This window comes from Chanodichthys erythropterus, chromosome 23 (genome assembly GCF_024489055.1).
Source record: "Chanodichthys erythropterus isolate Z2021 chromosome 23, ASM2448905v1, whole genome shotgun sequence".
NCBI classification, from domain to species: Eukaryota; Metazoa; Chordata; class Actinopteri; order Cypriniformes; family Xenocyprididae; genus Chanodichthys; species Chanodichthys erythropterus.
In genome coordinates, this window is record NC_090243.1 from 8,014,693 (window position 1) to 8,030,056 (window position 15,364).

A 15,364-nucleotide genomic window follows, 5' to 3' on the forward strand; every position below is an offset into this window, starting at 1 on the left:
ATGCTAAGGGCTGTGTCTCCATCAGATCCTTTTGCTTTCAGAGTCTGCATTCTGCTTAGTTCTCCTGCTTGTGAATACATGATCTTAAGTTACGAGGTGCAGGGTGTAAATATAGCAGGACCCATCTCTTTGGTGTCAAAGGCCAGCTTGATCACTGATAACTATCTTGCCACTAACTGAGAATTGTGTGAACTTGTAATTATGTATGTTGTCATATATTTCAGTGCAGAAGACACTGGCCTTTAAATGTGTTTTTATGGAGTCATAAATTATGGCTAATGTCTTTCAAGGTGACTTCAGACTTAATTGCAATGAACTACAGCAGTGAGCTAGTGGGTATAGTTTAAACTACAGTGGTTCTCAACTGGTTCTGTTTCAGGATCCAGATTTTACATTGGACATCAAGTACAGTTTATCATACAAAATAAAACAAAAATATCCTTAAAATCAAACATGAAATGTATTAATATTACAATTATTAAAATTACCTGCACAGATCCAATAATGCAATATTATTAACACGACACTGGGCCAAATATTGTATTATTACATAATTAGTAGGGCTGGGCGATATATTGCATGCGATTGTCACGCGCATTTCGTCAGTAAAGCTGGTTCCCTGATTACTGCTAAATCGGCATCACATCGCCATCACAAGCTACGCAATATCGTGTTCATTATCGAAGGCGATTCATCTGCGATAATGAACGCGATATTGCGTAGCTTGTCAGTGATCTACGGTTCTGTCTATTAAATGCCGCTCCATTTGAAAGCAGGTGATGCCGATTTAGCGGTAATCAGGGAACCGGCTTTACTGACGAAATGCACGTGACAATCGCATGTGATATATCGCCCAGCCCTTATAATTACATATCATTATTGTATTGTTATTACATAAGATTTTGCACTAAAACACTACAAAGTTTCAAAAAGTTTGATGTATAGTTTTTGAGGTTCAAATTGAATAAGAAGTCTTTTTTTTTTTTTTTTTTCCAATTAATAATCAAATTCATTTTGCTGTCCTATGCATTATTATACACTCTAAAGGCCCGTTCACACCAAAAAGCATTAACTATATTAGCATCCACACCAATGGATGATAACATTGTTGCTCAAGCTCTTTATTTAAAGTCTGGTGGATTCTGATTGGCTGTCATTTTTTTTTATCGTTCATAAGCTGGAAAATAAATCTTCGATTTTTATTGCTATATCTTATTATATCTTATATATTAGATTTGTCAAAAGTACCAACTTCGGTACCACGTCGGTACTGAAATTTTAAAAATGTGACGCTTTGAGTGCTGTTGAGCGGATTCATAAACACCTCTGATTGGTGTTCGCGGCTCATCGGATTTGTCTGTGATTGGCTTCAATGATCAACGCTTCAAAAACACTGTAAATAGTCATCAATGACGCATCTTACACAGATGCACATGGGAGCATTTGAAAGCAGGCGTCTGTCAGCGAACTGGTTCGCGATATACGCCTGCTTTCAAACGCTCCAGCTCCCACTTTCAAATTCAAACACTTCCGTGTGCTTTCAAACGCTCCTGTGCGTTGATCATTGAAGCCAATCAGAGGTGTTTACGAATCCACTTAGCACTCAAAGCATCACATTTTTTAAATTTCAGTACCAATTGGTACCGAAGTCAGTACTTTTGACAACTCTTATCATTATAGTTATTAAGTGGTCCTTGGTTTGAACGGGCCTTTAGAAGAAAAGGTTCTATATTAGAATCCAAAAATGAAAGTTCTGTCATTAATTACTCACCCTATTTTAACAATGTCTTTAGTACCTTTCTGGACCTTGAAAGTAGAGGTTAAATTGCTGTCTATGGAAGAGTCAGACAGCTCTCAGATTTCATCAAAAATATCTTAATTTGTGTAAGGAAGATGAACGAAGGTCTTACAGGTGTGGAACGACATGAAAGTGAGTAATTAATGACAGAAATTGGATTTTTGGGTGAACTAACCCTTTAAAAGGCATCTGTCATGAGCTTTATGTAGGGGTTCTTGTTGTGGGATCATTTTATGGATTCGGTTTTAATTAATTTTAATTTTTTTTTTTTTTTGATAAAAAAAAGATTAAAAAAGTATTATGCAGTCCTTTAAGACATTTCTTCTTATAGAACCTTTTTGGCTCTTTAAAATTGGTTCTTTGAGTCATGAACCCTATGGAACCCCATTGACCCTTTTTTCCAAGCGTGTTATTTTATTATTTGCATTTAGCATTATATTTACCCTTCTGTGACCAGCCAGTTGAGAACCAGTGCTTTAAACATCTGTCATGTTTCCCGACCTGCCTCACAAAATAAACATACAAAGCAACTTGGACCATAGCAGTTAGGGCCGAAGATACCTGATTAGGTATGTCCGTCCCACTTTTTTATCATGCATCACATATCTGAATAATCACTCACTCACTTCTCCCATACTTTCATTTTCTATTTCCTCTACTTATTCTTCCAGTCCCCATCTCAGCCATTCAATCTTAATGATTGATTGAAGGTCCTTGAGATGCGGCTTCAATTATTTTTAGCTTTGGTTACTCACAAATGGCCAGACCGGCAGACACTTGGAATTGTGGAATCCGCAACATACTGGTAAATGATGTGCAGTACATAGACTGGACAAATAACAAACTTTTTCTAAAGGACACACAGGCTCTGGTTAAGATTATCAACAAGCGCTCTATTCACAAGTTACCCAACATGTGCTGATAAAACTGGGAACCACTGACTTTTGCCCTCAGATAAAGACCAAGAAAGAAACAATAATTGTTCCGTTTTTGTGTGACTAAATCACACCCAAACACTGTCAACAATTGATAAAGAAAAGCATGGCACAACATTTCAGCTCAAAACATGATTGAACACTTGATTTCTAAAAAATAAAAAGATATTCTGACAAAAACTTAAGCCTATTTAAAAAATGTATACATATACATATAAAGTGTTATAAATGTATAATATAAATAAATACATATTTATCATAAATAACAATAAAAGACATCCTAAAAGCTTTAAAGCATGTAAAAATGACATGTCAATTACATCTGTGCATTTGATAAGTCGTGTCTTAACCTATCACTGAGTTTGACCCCAAGCACAGTGTGGGGTGAGTGTGGCGATTTGGCCATCCGCCAGCTTTTCACCACTAAAAAGCAGCATGCTTTTAAATTATGAATAGCCCAGGGTTGCATTATTCATCCCTAAGCCTTTGTAACCGTGCTCACTTTACCCACCGCATTCTCTTATACCGCATGCATTCATTCAGCGGGCCTCTCTTATTCCATGCAATATCACTGCACATCTCTCTATCTGTATTATACTTCTTTGATTAGTCAGACTATGGTCATGCTGTTCAAATGGGTGTCAAATTCCTCTATTGTCTAGAATTTTCTGCTACGGCAACACAATGGCACTGGAATGGGTTCAAGAGGACAGTGAACCAGCAAATCATTAAAGAGGTACAAAGGTCATACAGACAACCCAACAAAATCCAAAGAAAATATTACAAGGAGGCTCTTCAATTGCAAACTACGTACAGATAAAGTCTCCCACTAGGGATGGGCGAACAGTCATTTATTCAATTCTATGGCAAGTATTTAAACATATCAGTGGTGATATCTCTAATAAATGTAAAGTTTTGGTGATTTCTGAGGGTAATTATAGCAATTGAATATTAACAAAGGCGCCTTCATGTCATTCCTAAACCATAATTGTCTTTCTTTTGGAACATTAAACATGAATAGTAAGCATTGCTGTCTCTGGGTCATTATCAAATCATGGTGACAAATCTGTCCGTTGACTTTTCAATCATGAAAAAGACTTCAAAGAGACTATATCTAAAAGGCATAATTTTATGTTTATTGAATACTATGAAACTGACTTATTTATTTATATAAGTGTATTAAGTGTCTGCATGTATGGATCATATTGTTTTCCTTGGTTATGGGGTAAAAATTTGCAAAGAAAAACATAAAATACATAATTAATAATATATAATTTAAAACTTTTTGGTGTTCTCAATGTTAAAACTTGTATTTTCAAAATTCAAAAATTTATGTAAAAGTACTTCCAAGGTCAAAGTTCATAACATACAGTAAAATAAAGCATAAAATTCAGGCTGTCCTTAATAGTAAAAATGTCAAATTGTTAATAAATACCCAGCAAAATCAGGACAAAAGCATGCACATAACCGGCAAAAATTAGCTCTAAGATGGGTGCTCGACCAAAAAATATATATAAAAAGCAGAAAAAAGTCGGCACACCAAAGATCCAGAAATAAGCTAAAAATTTAATATAAGTCTCACACTGAGTTTTTTGTTAATAAATTCTTACCATCAACCTTTATGGGAGAACTATACTGAATACTGAATTCAAAACTTCAGTATTTTTAGAAAATAAACAAAAGTTGGAAAATTCAAAAATTTGAGAATAATGCTGTTACTGCGTTTTGCTCATGTTGATATAAGCTACACTATCTGCTGCAAGTTCCCTGTAAACCAAACGATGCATATTAAATGACATGCTAATTAAATAATAAAAGCATTCAAATAAACCACTGAGGATTGATTTTAAATGGATCTACCCTAAATGTGGCATCAATATCAACATTTCAGGATCGATCCGCCCATCCCTAGCTCCCACATGCTCACGTGTGGCTGCTCCACCAAAAGTCCAGAAACCCTTTACCTACAGAGCTCCGCTTTGACCTGTTGCGCCCTCGGCGTGACATGTTGGTCCAAGGTGACCCGCAGGTCCTGGTGGCCCCCAAGGGGAACGGGGGATGCGCTCGTAGCCTGGGTCGCTATGTAAGCGATGGAAAAGGGTGAATGAGGAATTAAAGCCTCTTACAGGCACAGTGACCAGGGAAGGTAATCCTCTTTCTGTCGGCTCTGCAACTTCACCTGTATCTAATCCTGACCGGGGTTTATCCCGGAGCGCAGGTGAGATTGTTCACTTACACCACCAGGCACGTCAGCCACCCGCAACCTCGTGCACAAGCCATGCAAGCGTCACAGTCTAACCCCTGGCTTACTAACTAGCATCAACACCGAAAGGACTGTTATTTCTGTAATGCATGCATGCATTTTGGTGCATCCCTCGATGCATGCCATGTCTGTGTGAGGTCATTCTTACAGTTTGGTTAATGTAGTTGTATGTCTTTGTGAAACAGTACATATTTTACATAAAATGTTAATCAACTTTCATGCTATGTGGTTTTCCATGCATAGAATGATTAGTACTTAAGTACCTAACTTTTTGAAGCACTTGACAAAACAAATAATTCCCATGTCCCCAATTATTTTGAAATAAAGGTTACATATACACTGCCTGTCTGTTTGGATTTTAATAGGCAAATACTTAAGTGTCTATGAATGACTCATTATTACAGTGATTATTATGTTTTTAGCATGTTATATGTTTGGCGACGGTTCTTTTAACCCTAAAAGATGGAGTGTGTAACTTTTAATTTCCTAAACAACCATGTACGAAGACACATCATGGCCATATTCCAGGATGACAATGTCAAGATTCATCAGGCTCAAATTGTGAAAAATATGTTTGAGAGGGAGCATAGAGAATCATTTTCACACATGAATTGGCACCTCTGAGTCCTGACCTTAATTTCATTGAAAGTCTTTGGGATGTGCTGGAATAGACTTTACAGAGTGCTCGACTCTTGCATTGTCAATACAAGATCTTGACCAAAAATTGATGGAAAAAAATGTTATGATGTTATTTCCATCAAAAGGTGCATCAGTTTTTGGTCAAGATCTTGGATAGACTCTTAAGTATTTGCCTCTTAAAATCCAAACAGCAACTTTTTTTCTTTTTTTTTTTTTTTTTATGGCCGGGCAGTGTATATTTCTAAACTTGCAATTATGAGCAATAGTATACATGTACAAATTCGCTGTGATGCATATTTATTTAATGTGTAAAACCATTCCAGTCCACCCTGTTACATTGGTGCTACTTGCCCTTTAAAATCTTAAGCACATATCCTAACATGACTTCCTAGAAGTGACATCATTTCCTTGGAAGGAAAGCAACTCCAATAACAAAGTATTAGGAAAGACTTTAGATATACAAAGACGATGTGCTCGTATTACTATGAATAATTCCCGCCTTCTAAATAAAAGCACCAGTAAAATCACTGAGTCACTGCAGTAGCCTTTAAAAGCTCAGGTTGCTATAGATACTAAAGATAAAGATGACTGTACATGCACATTAGCTAGTCCAGCCTGAAAAATGCAGATTTGAGCATTTAGAAACAAACTTTACGAGATAGTTGTTGTCAGATTTCATTGGTGATTTCAAATATGAAATTTAATAGGCCTTTATCACAGTCCGTGTGTTGTCACATCTGGCTCTGATTAGAAGCATAAAAGAATTTCCACCTGTATTAGTGTATGATTGTCAGCACTACCTGTGTTGCCATTGCCAGTCATTAATCTTATGACTGGCAAAACAGGTAGTGCTGACAATCATTTCTGCTCAGATAATGTTGTACGTTATACAAGATTAATGAAGAGCAACAAGCTGCTCAAGTTACTGTCAGAGGAATCATTGGACTAATTTTATTTTATTTTTAATATTATTTAGTTTATATTTGCATTTTATTTCATTTTATTTATTATGTTTAACTGCCCATTTTTGTCTACAGTCTAATGTTATCCAATTATTGCACTCAAACATGGAGGATATGACGCGTTTAAAGGCCAGAACACACCAAGCCGACGCCGATGAACTAGTGGCGATGAAAGCAGACTGCGGGGTTGGCTCACGTCGGCAGCGTCTGTGTCCAAAGTTGCCCTGACACACCAAACCAACGCTAAACAGCCGACGGCCAAGTAGCATGCCGTTCTGCGCCTGCGCAAGATGAAATGCCTTTCCGTACCAGCAGGTGGCAGTAGCTGAACAGCCAATCTGAATGATCAGATGGCCCGACGGACTGATGAGCTCAGACGGTGATTCAACACTTCGAATCGGCCAAAAAAAAGCCAACGAGGACCAACTTCAGCCGACGGTGTGGAACACACTGAGAAAACTTAGTCGGCCGACAAACAAAAACTGCCCGACGGTCGGCTTGGTGTGTTCCTGCCTTAAGATGATCAAACCAGTTATTTTTGAATAATCATCCATGGGCTGGAAATATTCCTTATTTAAACAACTTCAATTTGATCTAATTATTGATGATTGCATCATAAATGCAAAAATTATTGTTTAATACAATAATACAATTTAATCCCCCAAAAGTCTTTAATTCTAATAAATATTTTAAGTCTAATTCTAATGCTTTTTAATGTGATATGTTGTTTGTATTGTATTTTTGCAGATAAAGGTGCAGTGTGTAAATTCTAGCAGCATCTAGTGGTGAGGTTGTGAACTGCAACTAATGAATCAACTAACGAATGATTTAAAAGAAAAGCAGTGACGAAACACGCTCTGTAGAGTGTTTGTCCGTCTAGGACTGCTGTAGAAACATGGCGGCACATAATGACGACTTGACATGGAGGGGGGACCCGCGGTGTATGTGATAGAAATGGCTCATTCTAGGGTAATAAAACATAACGGTTCATTATGTAAGGTCTTTATGTACCACTGAAAACATAGTTATGTATATTATATTGCATATCGCATTTCTGTCAGTAGATCCTCTCAAATTTTACACATTGCACCTTTAAATAGTGATCAGACTCTTTAGTATTGCGCATACACACACTCTAAAAAATGCTGAGTTAAAAACAACCCAAGTTGGGTTGAAAATGGACAAACCCAGCAATTGGGTTTTTTTAACCCAGCGGTAGGGTTAAATGTTTGCTCAACCTGCTGGGTAGTTTTATTTAACTCAACTATTGTTTAAAAATTACTGTATTGCTTGATTAAAATTAACCCAAAGTATTTTGGAAATGAACATTTATTAATGTTCAATGAATAATTATTAAACAATAAACATTTATTAAATTGCTTATTAATAAATTTATATTAATAAACTATTAAACTATTACATTTATATTAATAAAATATTAAAGCTTATTAATAAACATTCACCTTTTGCCTATTATTGTTGTCTCTAATTGCATCTGGTTTTTAATTTCCCAACTATTTTGGGTTCATTTTAAGCTAGTCATATAGCAATTTTTGAACAATAGTTGGTTTAAATAAAACTACCCAGCAGGTTGGGCAAACATTTAACCCAACCGCTGGGTTAAAACAACCCAATCGCTGAGTTTGTCCATTTTCAACCCAACTTGGGTTGTTTTTAACCCAGCATTTTTTTAGAGTGCATAGTTAGCTATGCGCACTCCCCTTTAAATCACAAAATATGCGTCAGAATATCTTGAAACCATTTTTCTCTGTTTCACAATACTCAGTTAATGATAGTAAATGGCTGGTGTCTTTAGAAGAAGTATCTGTGTTTCAAAGATGGCCGCCGAGTTAAATGACTTGCCATAAATGGACTTTGGTTGAACACGCTTCAAAATGGAGGCGGGGATTCCCCCAAGGGGAAATATTTAGGGACGTGGAGTTACAGTAAATGCAGCCCAAGTCATAAAAAGTTCATTTTTAGAATACTTATCTAAAAGCATAAAACATAACATGTCCTGCCCTGTTGTGTTAATTTATACTGGACATGAAAATGTTTTTTTGGGGGTTTTTTTATAAATAGATTTGATAATTCTGCAAGCATGTTGGGCTTTCCTAGCTAGTGTGGGCTTGCTTCATTAACTGAAATGTCCACAAATTTCCTAGACCACATATGAAATATTTGGTCAGGATTATTAGGTTATAGCCTGAGCCTGACCAATGTAATTTTCTGATATACAGACATTTTCTCACTCTGATAAATCTAATAAAAAAAAAACTGAATTATTAAGCTTTCAACAAACCCACTCAGTCCAAATTTCAATAAACTGTATGAATGACCCAGTGCATGTGATGAATGTGCAGAGAACGTTAGCTTTATCAGTTATTCTATCCATGCAGTGTGGGCTGAAGGAAGGGGTGGCTTCATGCACCTGTGAGGCAAGAAGCAGTAGCGGGAGGCAGCGGCCCGCTTGGGGGTGGGCACTCACTTTTCTCAAACCTGTCTGCCAGATGAGAGCACATGTTGGAGCCCACGGGCTGGTCCTGCCGGAGGGGGGAGTCCTGGCTAAGAGGGGTCAACACTAACTGTTCTGGAGGAGCGTTGCCATAAGAAAGAAACAACACAAGATACCAAGTCAGTAAGACCGTAGAGCAAAACACTCTTAAAAATGTGCTTTTAGGGATAAGAAATGGTGCTCAATACAAGCGTCAATATGCAAAAGAACTCTTTCTTAAAAGAAATAGTGTAAAGGGCCTCTCAGCATGTCAAAAAGTTTATTATATACAAAAAAGCTGTTGGACAAAATACATTATCTTTACCTTGCCGACTTCCATTTGCGACCTTTAAGTTATATATACCATATATATACCAACAATATCCCACATTACATACAAAACAAGGCACAGCTTCGTTAAATATATGCTTACTTCCGCTTTCAGTTCAATTTATTGGGCATAATATTTAAGAAATAGACAAAGAAAGGCTACTGTGGTGCTTAATGCAACAGTGAAAAGTATTATTCAGAATGGATTTATCATTATTTGGGTGAGCAGACTTGCTAAGGTTAAAAAAAATAGTTAAAAATGTAAGGTTAAATGATAATTTATTTATAGATATTTTTTCAATACATATAATGTTTAATATGATATGGAATGGTTACACACAAGCTATACTACCAAAATAAAAGCAAAAATTCCAAGAAAATAAATCTAAAAAAATGAATATTATATTAATGGAATACTAATGTTTAGTACTGAAAGCAATAAATCATGTAAAAAGCAATAAATTGTGCTAAGCTCTATGTAATCGTTTCATGTATCCTGTATGTATGTGTATATATACACAGTCAAACCAAAATTTGTTCAGACACCTTGAACATTTAATTCATTATTAGTTTATTCACTATAGTTTAAAAAAAAGTTTGATAAAATATGACAAGATCTCACAGTTAAACTGTATCAGAAAACATTCATCTTAATTATGTCAGATAACACTTAAGTAAAACATGGTCAGGTCAAAGTGTCCACTGTAGTCCACTGTGACTGTATGTCACAGTTTACTTTATATGTGGTTGTTTTATCAGGCAGTTATAAAGAGCATAATCAGATATGGCATTACGGTATGGTTTGGTAACCTAAAAATTCAAGTAAAATCTAAGCTTGCATGCTTGGTAAAAATAGCGAAGAAGACCACTGGGAGAAAGGACCATTTGCCCCTTGAGTCATTGTGTGAACAGTCTGTCCTTAGAGAAGCACATACAATCTTGATCCATTGCATGTACTGCATACTGAGTATGAATTGGTACAGAGTTCCAATGTGTAGGTATAATTGGTTTAATAGGTCTTTTATAAAATGTTAAATGATGAATAAATGAATGTAATTTAATTTTTACTTTTTTTTAAAAATGTTTTTAATGTTTTAATGTTTTAAATCTCTGGGGACAATAAAGTGTATTTCATTTATTTCATTTCATATTTTGCTATCCTCACTTACATAAATGAACTATAGTGTCCTCCACCCACTAGTAAAAAAAAAATTAAAAAACAATTATATCGAGTGTCTGAATAATTTTTGGTTTGACATATATATATATATATAGTCCAGTCCAAAAGTTTGGAACCATTAAGATTTTTAATGTTTTTAAAAGAAGTTTCGTCTGCTCACCAAGGCTACATTTATTTAATTAAAAATACAGTAAAAAAACAGTAATATTGTGAAATATTATTACAATTTAAAATAACTGTTTTCTATTTGAATATATTTCACAAAGTAATTTATTCCTGTGATGGCAAAGCTGAATTTTCAGCATCATTACTCCAGTCTTTTTGAAATTTTTTCTTTGACATTTAAGGATGTATTATTTGGATTATATAACTGCGATAAAAATCTAAAAGACAAGTACTTTCTTATAAATCTATTTATTTTTCTTGCCAAGTTTTTTATACATAAGTGTAAATTTTTGGCTCTTAAACCTCTTTTTGTTATTTTTTGTCAAGATTTGAAATGTTATTTGGCCACTATTTCCTCTTCCAGCAATGTCAAAGCCCTAAAGTCCAATTCGCTGTGCACAAAGTATAATATTTATGCCTTTTTATGATGTTCAAAGAAGAAGGAAAGGGAAAGGGAAAAAAAGGGACCCTTCTCTTCTTTTTCAGTATAATTTAAGTTATATTACCTCTGGCTCATAGGTTTTTTTTTTTTATTAATATTTTTATTTATTTATTTTTTGTTTGTTTGTTTTTTCCATTGTTCATATACTTATTTATTTTCTCGTTTGTTTCCTTACTGTTTTTGTGTTTGCTTATAATTCTATTGTTGTTAAATTCTTTGAACTGTAATCTTTATCTTTATATGTCAATAAAAAAAAACTCCAGTCTTCAGTGTCACATGATCCTTCAGAAATCATTCTAATATACTGATTTTCTGCTCAAGAAACATTTAATGTGTACAATTGTACAAAATATTTGTGTACAATATTTTTTTTCAGGATTATTTGATGAATAGAAAGTTCAAAAGAACAGTGTTTATCTGAAATCTAATCTTTTGTAACATTATAAATGTCTTTACTGCCACTTTTGATTGATTTAATGCATCCTTGCTGAATAAAAGTATTCATTTCTTTAATTTCTTTTAAAAAAAAAATAAAAATAAAAATTCTTACTGACCCCAAACTTTTGAACGGTAGTGTATAATGCTACAGAAGCTTTGTATTTCAGATAAATGCTGTTCTTTTGAACTTTCTATTCATCAAGAAATCCTGAAAAAAAAAGTACACAACTGTTTTCAACATTGAAAATAATCATAAATGTTTCTTGAGCACCAAATCAACATATTAGAATGATTTCTGAAGGATCATGTGACACTGAAGACTGGAGTAATGATGCTGAAAATTCAGCTTTGCTTCACAGGAATAAATAACTTTGTCAAATATATTTAAATAGTACACGTTATTTTAAATTGTAATAATATTTCAAAATATTACTGTTTTTTACTGTATTTTTAATTAAATAAATGTAGCCTTGGTGAGCAGACGAAACTTCTTTTAAAACATTAAAAATCTTAGTGGTTCCAAACTTTTGGACTGTACTGTATATATATATATATATATATATATATATATAAACCATGAGTATAATTACAGGCTGTTACTTACTGTTTATTGTAATCCAATTTTATTAAGCCCAGTTATAGGTAACATTATACCAATGAATGTCAACAGGCCACTAGTAATACTAGAGAAACAAATATGCCAAAATAAACGTACATTTACAATTTTTTTAAATTATTTAAATTATTTTATTAATTGTATTTTTGCATTATGAAGAAAGCTGTGTATTTATTTCATATAAAGTTTTATAATTTGATGTAAATAATGTAAATATAAATGCTGTCATCTGCATTCAAATAGTTTAATATGATATATATATATATATATATGCATTTGTTGTTTAAATATACAAAGAAATGTATCTTAATGCTTCTTTTTACTTCAATATTTAATTATGCTCTATAATTTAAGCATTCAGTTAAACTAACAGAGCAATCAGTTTCCTACCTACGCCATGGACTACGAGTGCCATGTTTAGATGCTGCCCCCATGTGGCCTTTAAACTGGTGCACAGCAATTTGACAAACCACATGATTTTTACAATTAATAGAAAATTATCATTTGTCAAAGTACTATTCAAACAACATCACACTACACACTTGATTGGGCATGCTTTTTTTGTTGATACATTTTTCAATCGTCCCATTTCCCAACTGAGCATATGGAGAGCAAAGTCATCAGAAAACAGCTGTCAGTCATCTGTTGAGGTGAGCAGAACTGAGTGGATTACTGACCTTTCTACTTACAATTACAGCAAACGGCCTTCTTTTATGTATATCTTCTGAAAGATAATTCTTCAAGGCATATAATAAATAAAACAGATTAAAGATTTCCAGATAAGCCCAAAAGCAACTTTAACGAACAGTTTGCAACCAATACGACAACAACCCAGAGTCACATGTACGTTTCACAGAATTGCAAATTAGGTTACCAACAATATGTCCCCTGAATGTTAATTCTGGAACATGCTGGGTGCAGGCCAAACAAACGCTCTGAACAACCGTTCAATGTAATCCACAATGTATATGTGTCAGACAGTCAAAAAGACTCCACCCTCTGTGTCATCAATCCACAAAGCTCTGCCGCATAAAGACATGCTGGAAAAGACCTGCTGCCAAAACCCTCTGCAATCTCTCAAACCTGCCACCAATGTACAAATCTCAAAAGCCATGGACTTGCGATGTACTCTTGGCCCCTGTTCGGTGCATTACTTTGAAACGTGACAGGCAGTACATTGATGTCTGAAGAATGATATATAAGCTTTTACTTGGATTTGTAATAATAATAATTGTCTCAGTGGCTCATTTTCATTCAGATCAGACTGCACTGATGCAGTAGCCGAAGTAATTTTCTCTCAGTGGTTTGCAGTCTTGATTCTAACCCTACACTGCATCCATTTGGAAAGCAATGCTTTCTTGCATAAAACAGACCAACTATCAATGATAAGTGTAATCTTTTTATTTTAACCCTATATTGCATGCATTTTGAAGCCTATTGGAAGCATTTTTAAAGCAATGCATTCTTGCATAAAAAGGACCTCATTGCAAAATAATAATAATAATATTCAGGAAGGTTTTTTTTGTTTGTTTTTTTTAGGTATATTGCTTTAAAAAAGTTTGCATAACTCTTCTTTGTAATTGTGCAATTTTTTATACCATTCAAGACTTTTAGAGTTTAAAATTCAAATGGATCTGATTTTTTTATTTTTGTTATTTTTAGTGGTTGAATTTTATTTTTATTTAATTTTTTTTTTTAAATTTACACTGCATAATTTAAAGAAATGTTAAAAATGGCTTTTATTTATTAAATATTTGAAATGAAAGATTTGCTAGTGTCAGTATACTTCAAATAACCCTTCAATAAATATAACTATACAGTCTGTGCCTGCTATATCACAGCATCCAATATGAATGATATTTTCTTATATGTGGTCACATAACCATTATCTGGACCACAAAACATAAGTCATGCGAGTATATTTGTAGCAATAGCCAACAATACATTGTATGGGTCATAATTAACAATTTTTCTTTTATGCCAAAAAATCATTATGATATTAAATAGAGATCATGAAGATATTTTGTAAATTTCCTACCATAAATATATCAAAAATGTATTTTTCTGAGTGGATATGCATTGCTAAGGACTTCATTTGAACAACTTTAAAGGCGATTTTCTCAATATTTTGATTTTTTTGCACCCTCAGATTCCAGATTTTCAAATAGTTGTATTTCAGCCAAATATTGTCCTATCATAACAAACCATACATCAATGGAAAGCTTATTTATTCAGAAAAATCGACCCTTATGACTGGTTTTGTGGTCCAGGGTCACATATTTTACTTAAATGTAAAGTAATTAATAAAAAGCTAAACACTTTAACCAGGCACACATAATCTCAACAGGTGAGCCAAACCTGTCTATGAGCTTACAAAGTTAGAGCGCTTTAAGTAGTCACGTGATGAGCTAAATAACCATTACTAAGGGAGGTTTTCTCTCAAAGGTCTAACAGTTATGCAGATCTGGATAAGATTAATTGAAGCCGCATCACAGTTTATCTCAGAAGAACAGTTGACCCTAGCTATCACCTCCGCCAACTGGTAGGAAACAGAACATCACCCTGGTAACCCATCTGTTTACACAGCGAAAATGACAGGTCACCAAACGGGACAGGTGGAGGATAACTGAAGCTGGTCACAACATGTCCTAATGCGTGTATATATATAATTAACAGTGAATATAAATGCTATAATAACGAATAATACACCTAAATTAAATCCAATGGCACAACACAGCACCAAAGAAAACACACGCGTCAACAGTTTCGATGTATGTCGGCAGATTATGTCATGCTTACCTCCCTCGCTGTGGATCTTCTTCGACCGTCTGTTGAAATACATTCTGCAAGCATGTGTGGAGCTTCCAGTAACAGCAGCGAGACGATGGCATACTCGAGCTTCAGCGGGGGTATGCGGACCACATTCGCAGGGATGCGGTGTTTGAAGGAAGCAACATAGTTCCCGATGATGGGTCACCCTCAGCCGCGCGCACTGGGCCGGGCACGCGCTCCAGCCATCCTGCTGATCCGTCGCATTATTGCTCGTGTGAATGCATAGGCGAATCCGCGCGCACTCCGTCATCAGACCCCGCCTGTCCCAAC

The 15,364-nt window shown here is 34.8% G+C and overlaps 1 protein-coding gene across 7 annotated transcripts in view; it reads right to left on the bottom strand.

Annotated features, from left to right (window-relative positions):
* The window catches only part of atp8a2 (ATPase phospholipid transporting 8A2), a 77,917-nt gene extending 62,628 nt beyond the window's left edge, over window positions 1-15,289 (bottom strand). For 4 of the 7 annotated variants that reach the window (XM_067378472.1, XM_067378473.1, XM_067378474.1 and 1 more), the window contains exons 1-2: window positions 15,062-15,246; window positions 9,086-9,187 (exon numbers count right to left, since the gene is read on the bottom strand). In XM_067378472.1, the coding sequence (XP_067234573.1) occupies window positions 9,086-9,187; window positions 15,062-15,104 (145 nt within the window). In that variant the 5' untranslated portion in view covers window positions 15,105-15,246. Of the gene's footprint in view, window positions 1-9,085; window positions 9,188-15,061 lie in introns of all 7 variants that reach the window. The other 3 variants (XM_067378476.1, XM_067378475.1, XM_067378481.1) reach the window with 2 other exon arrangements.
* Window positions 15,290-15,364: the final 75 nt, after the last annotated feature.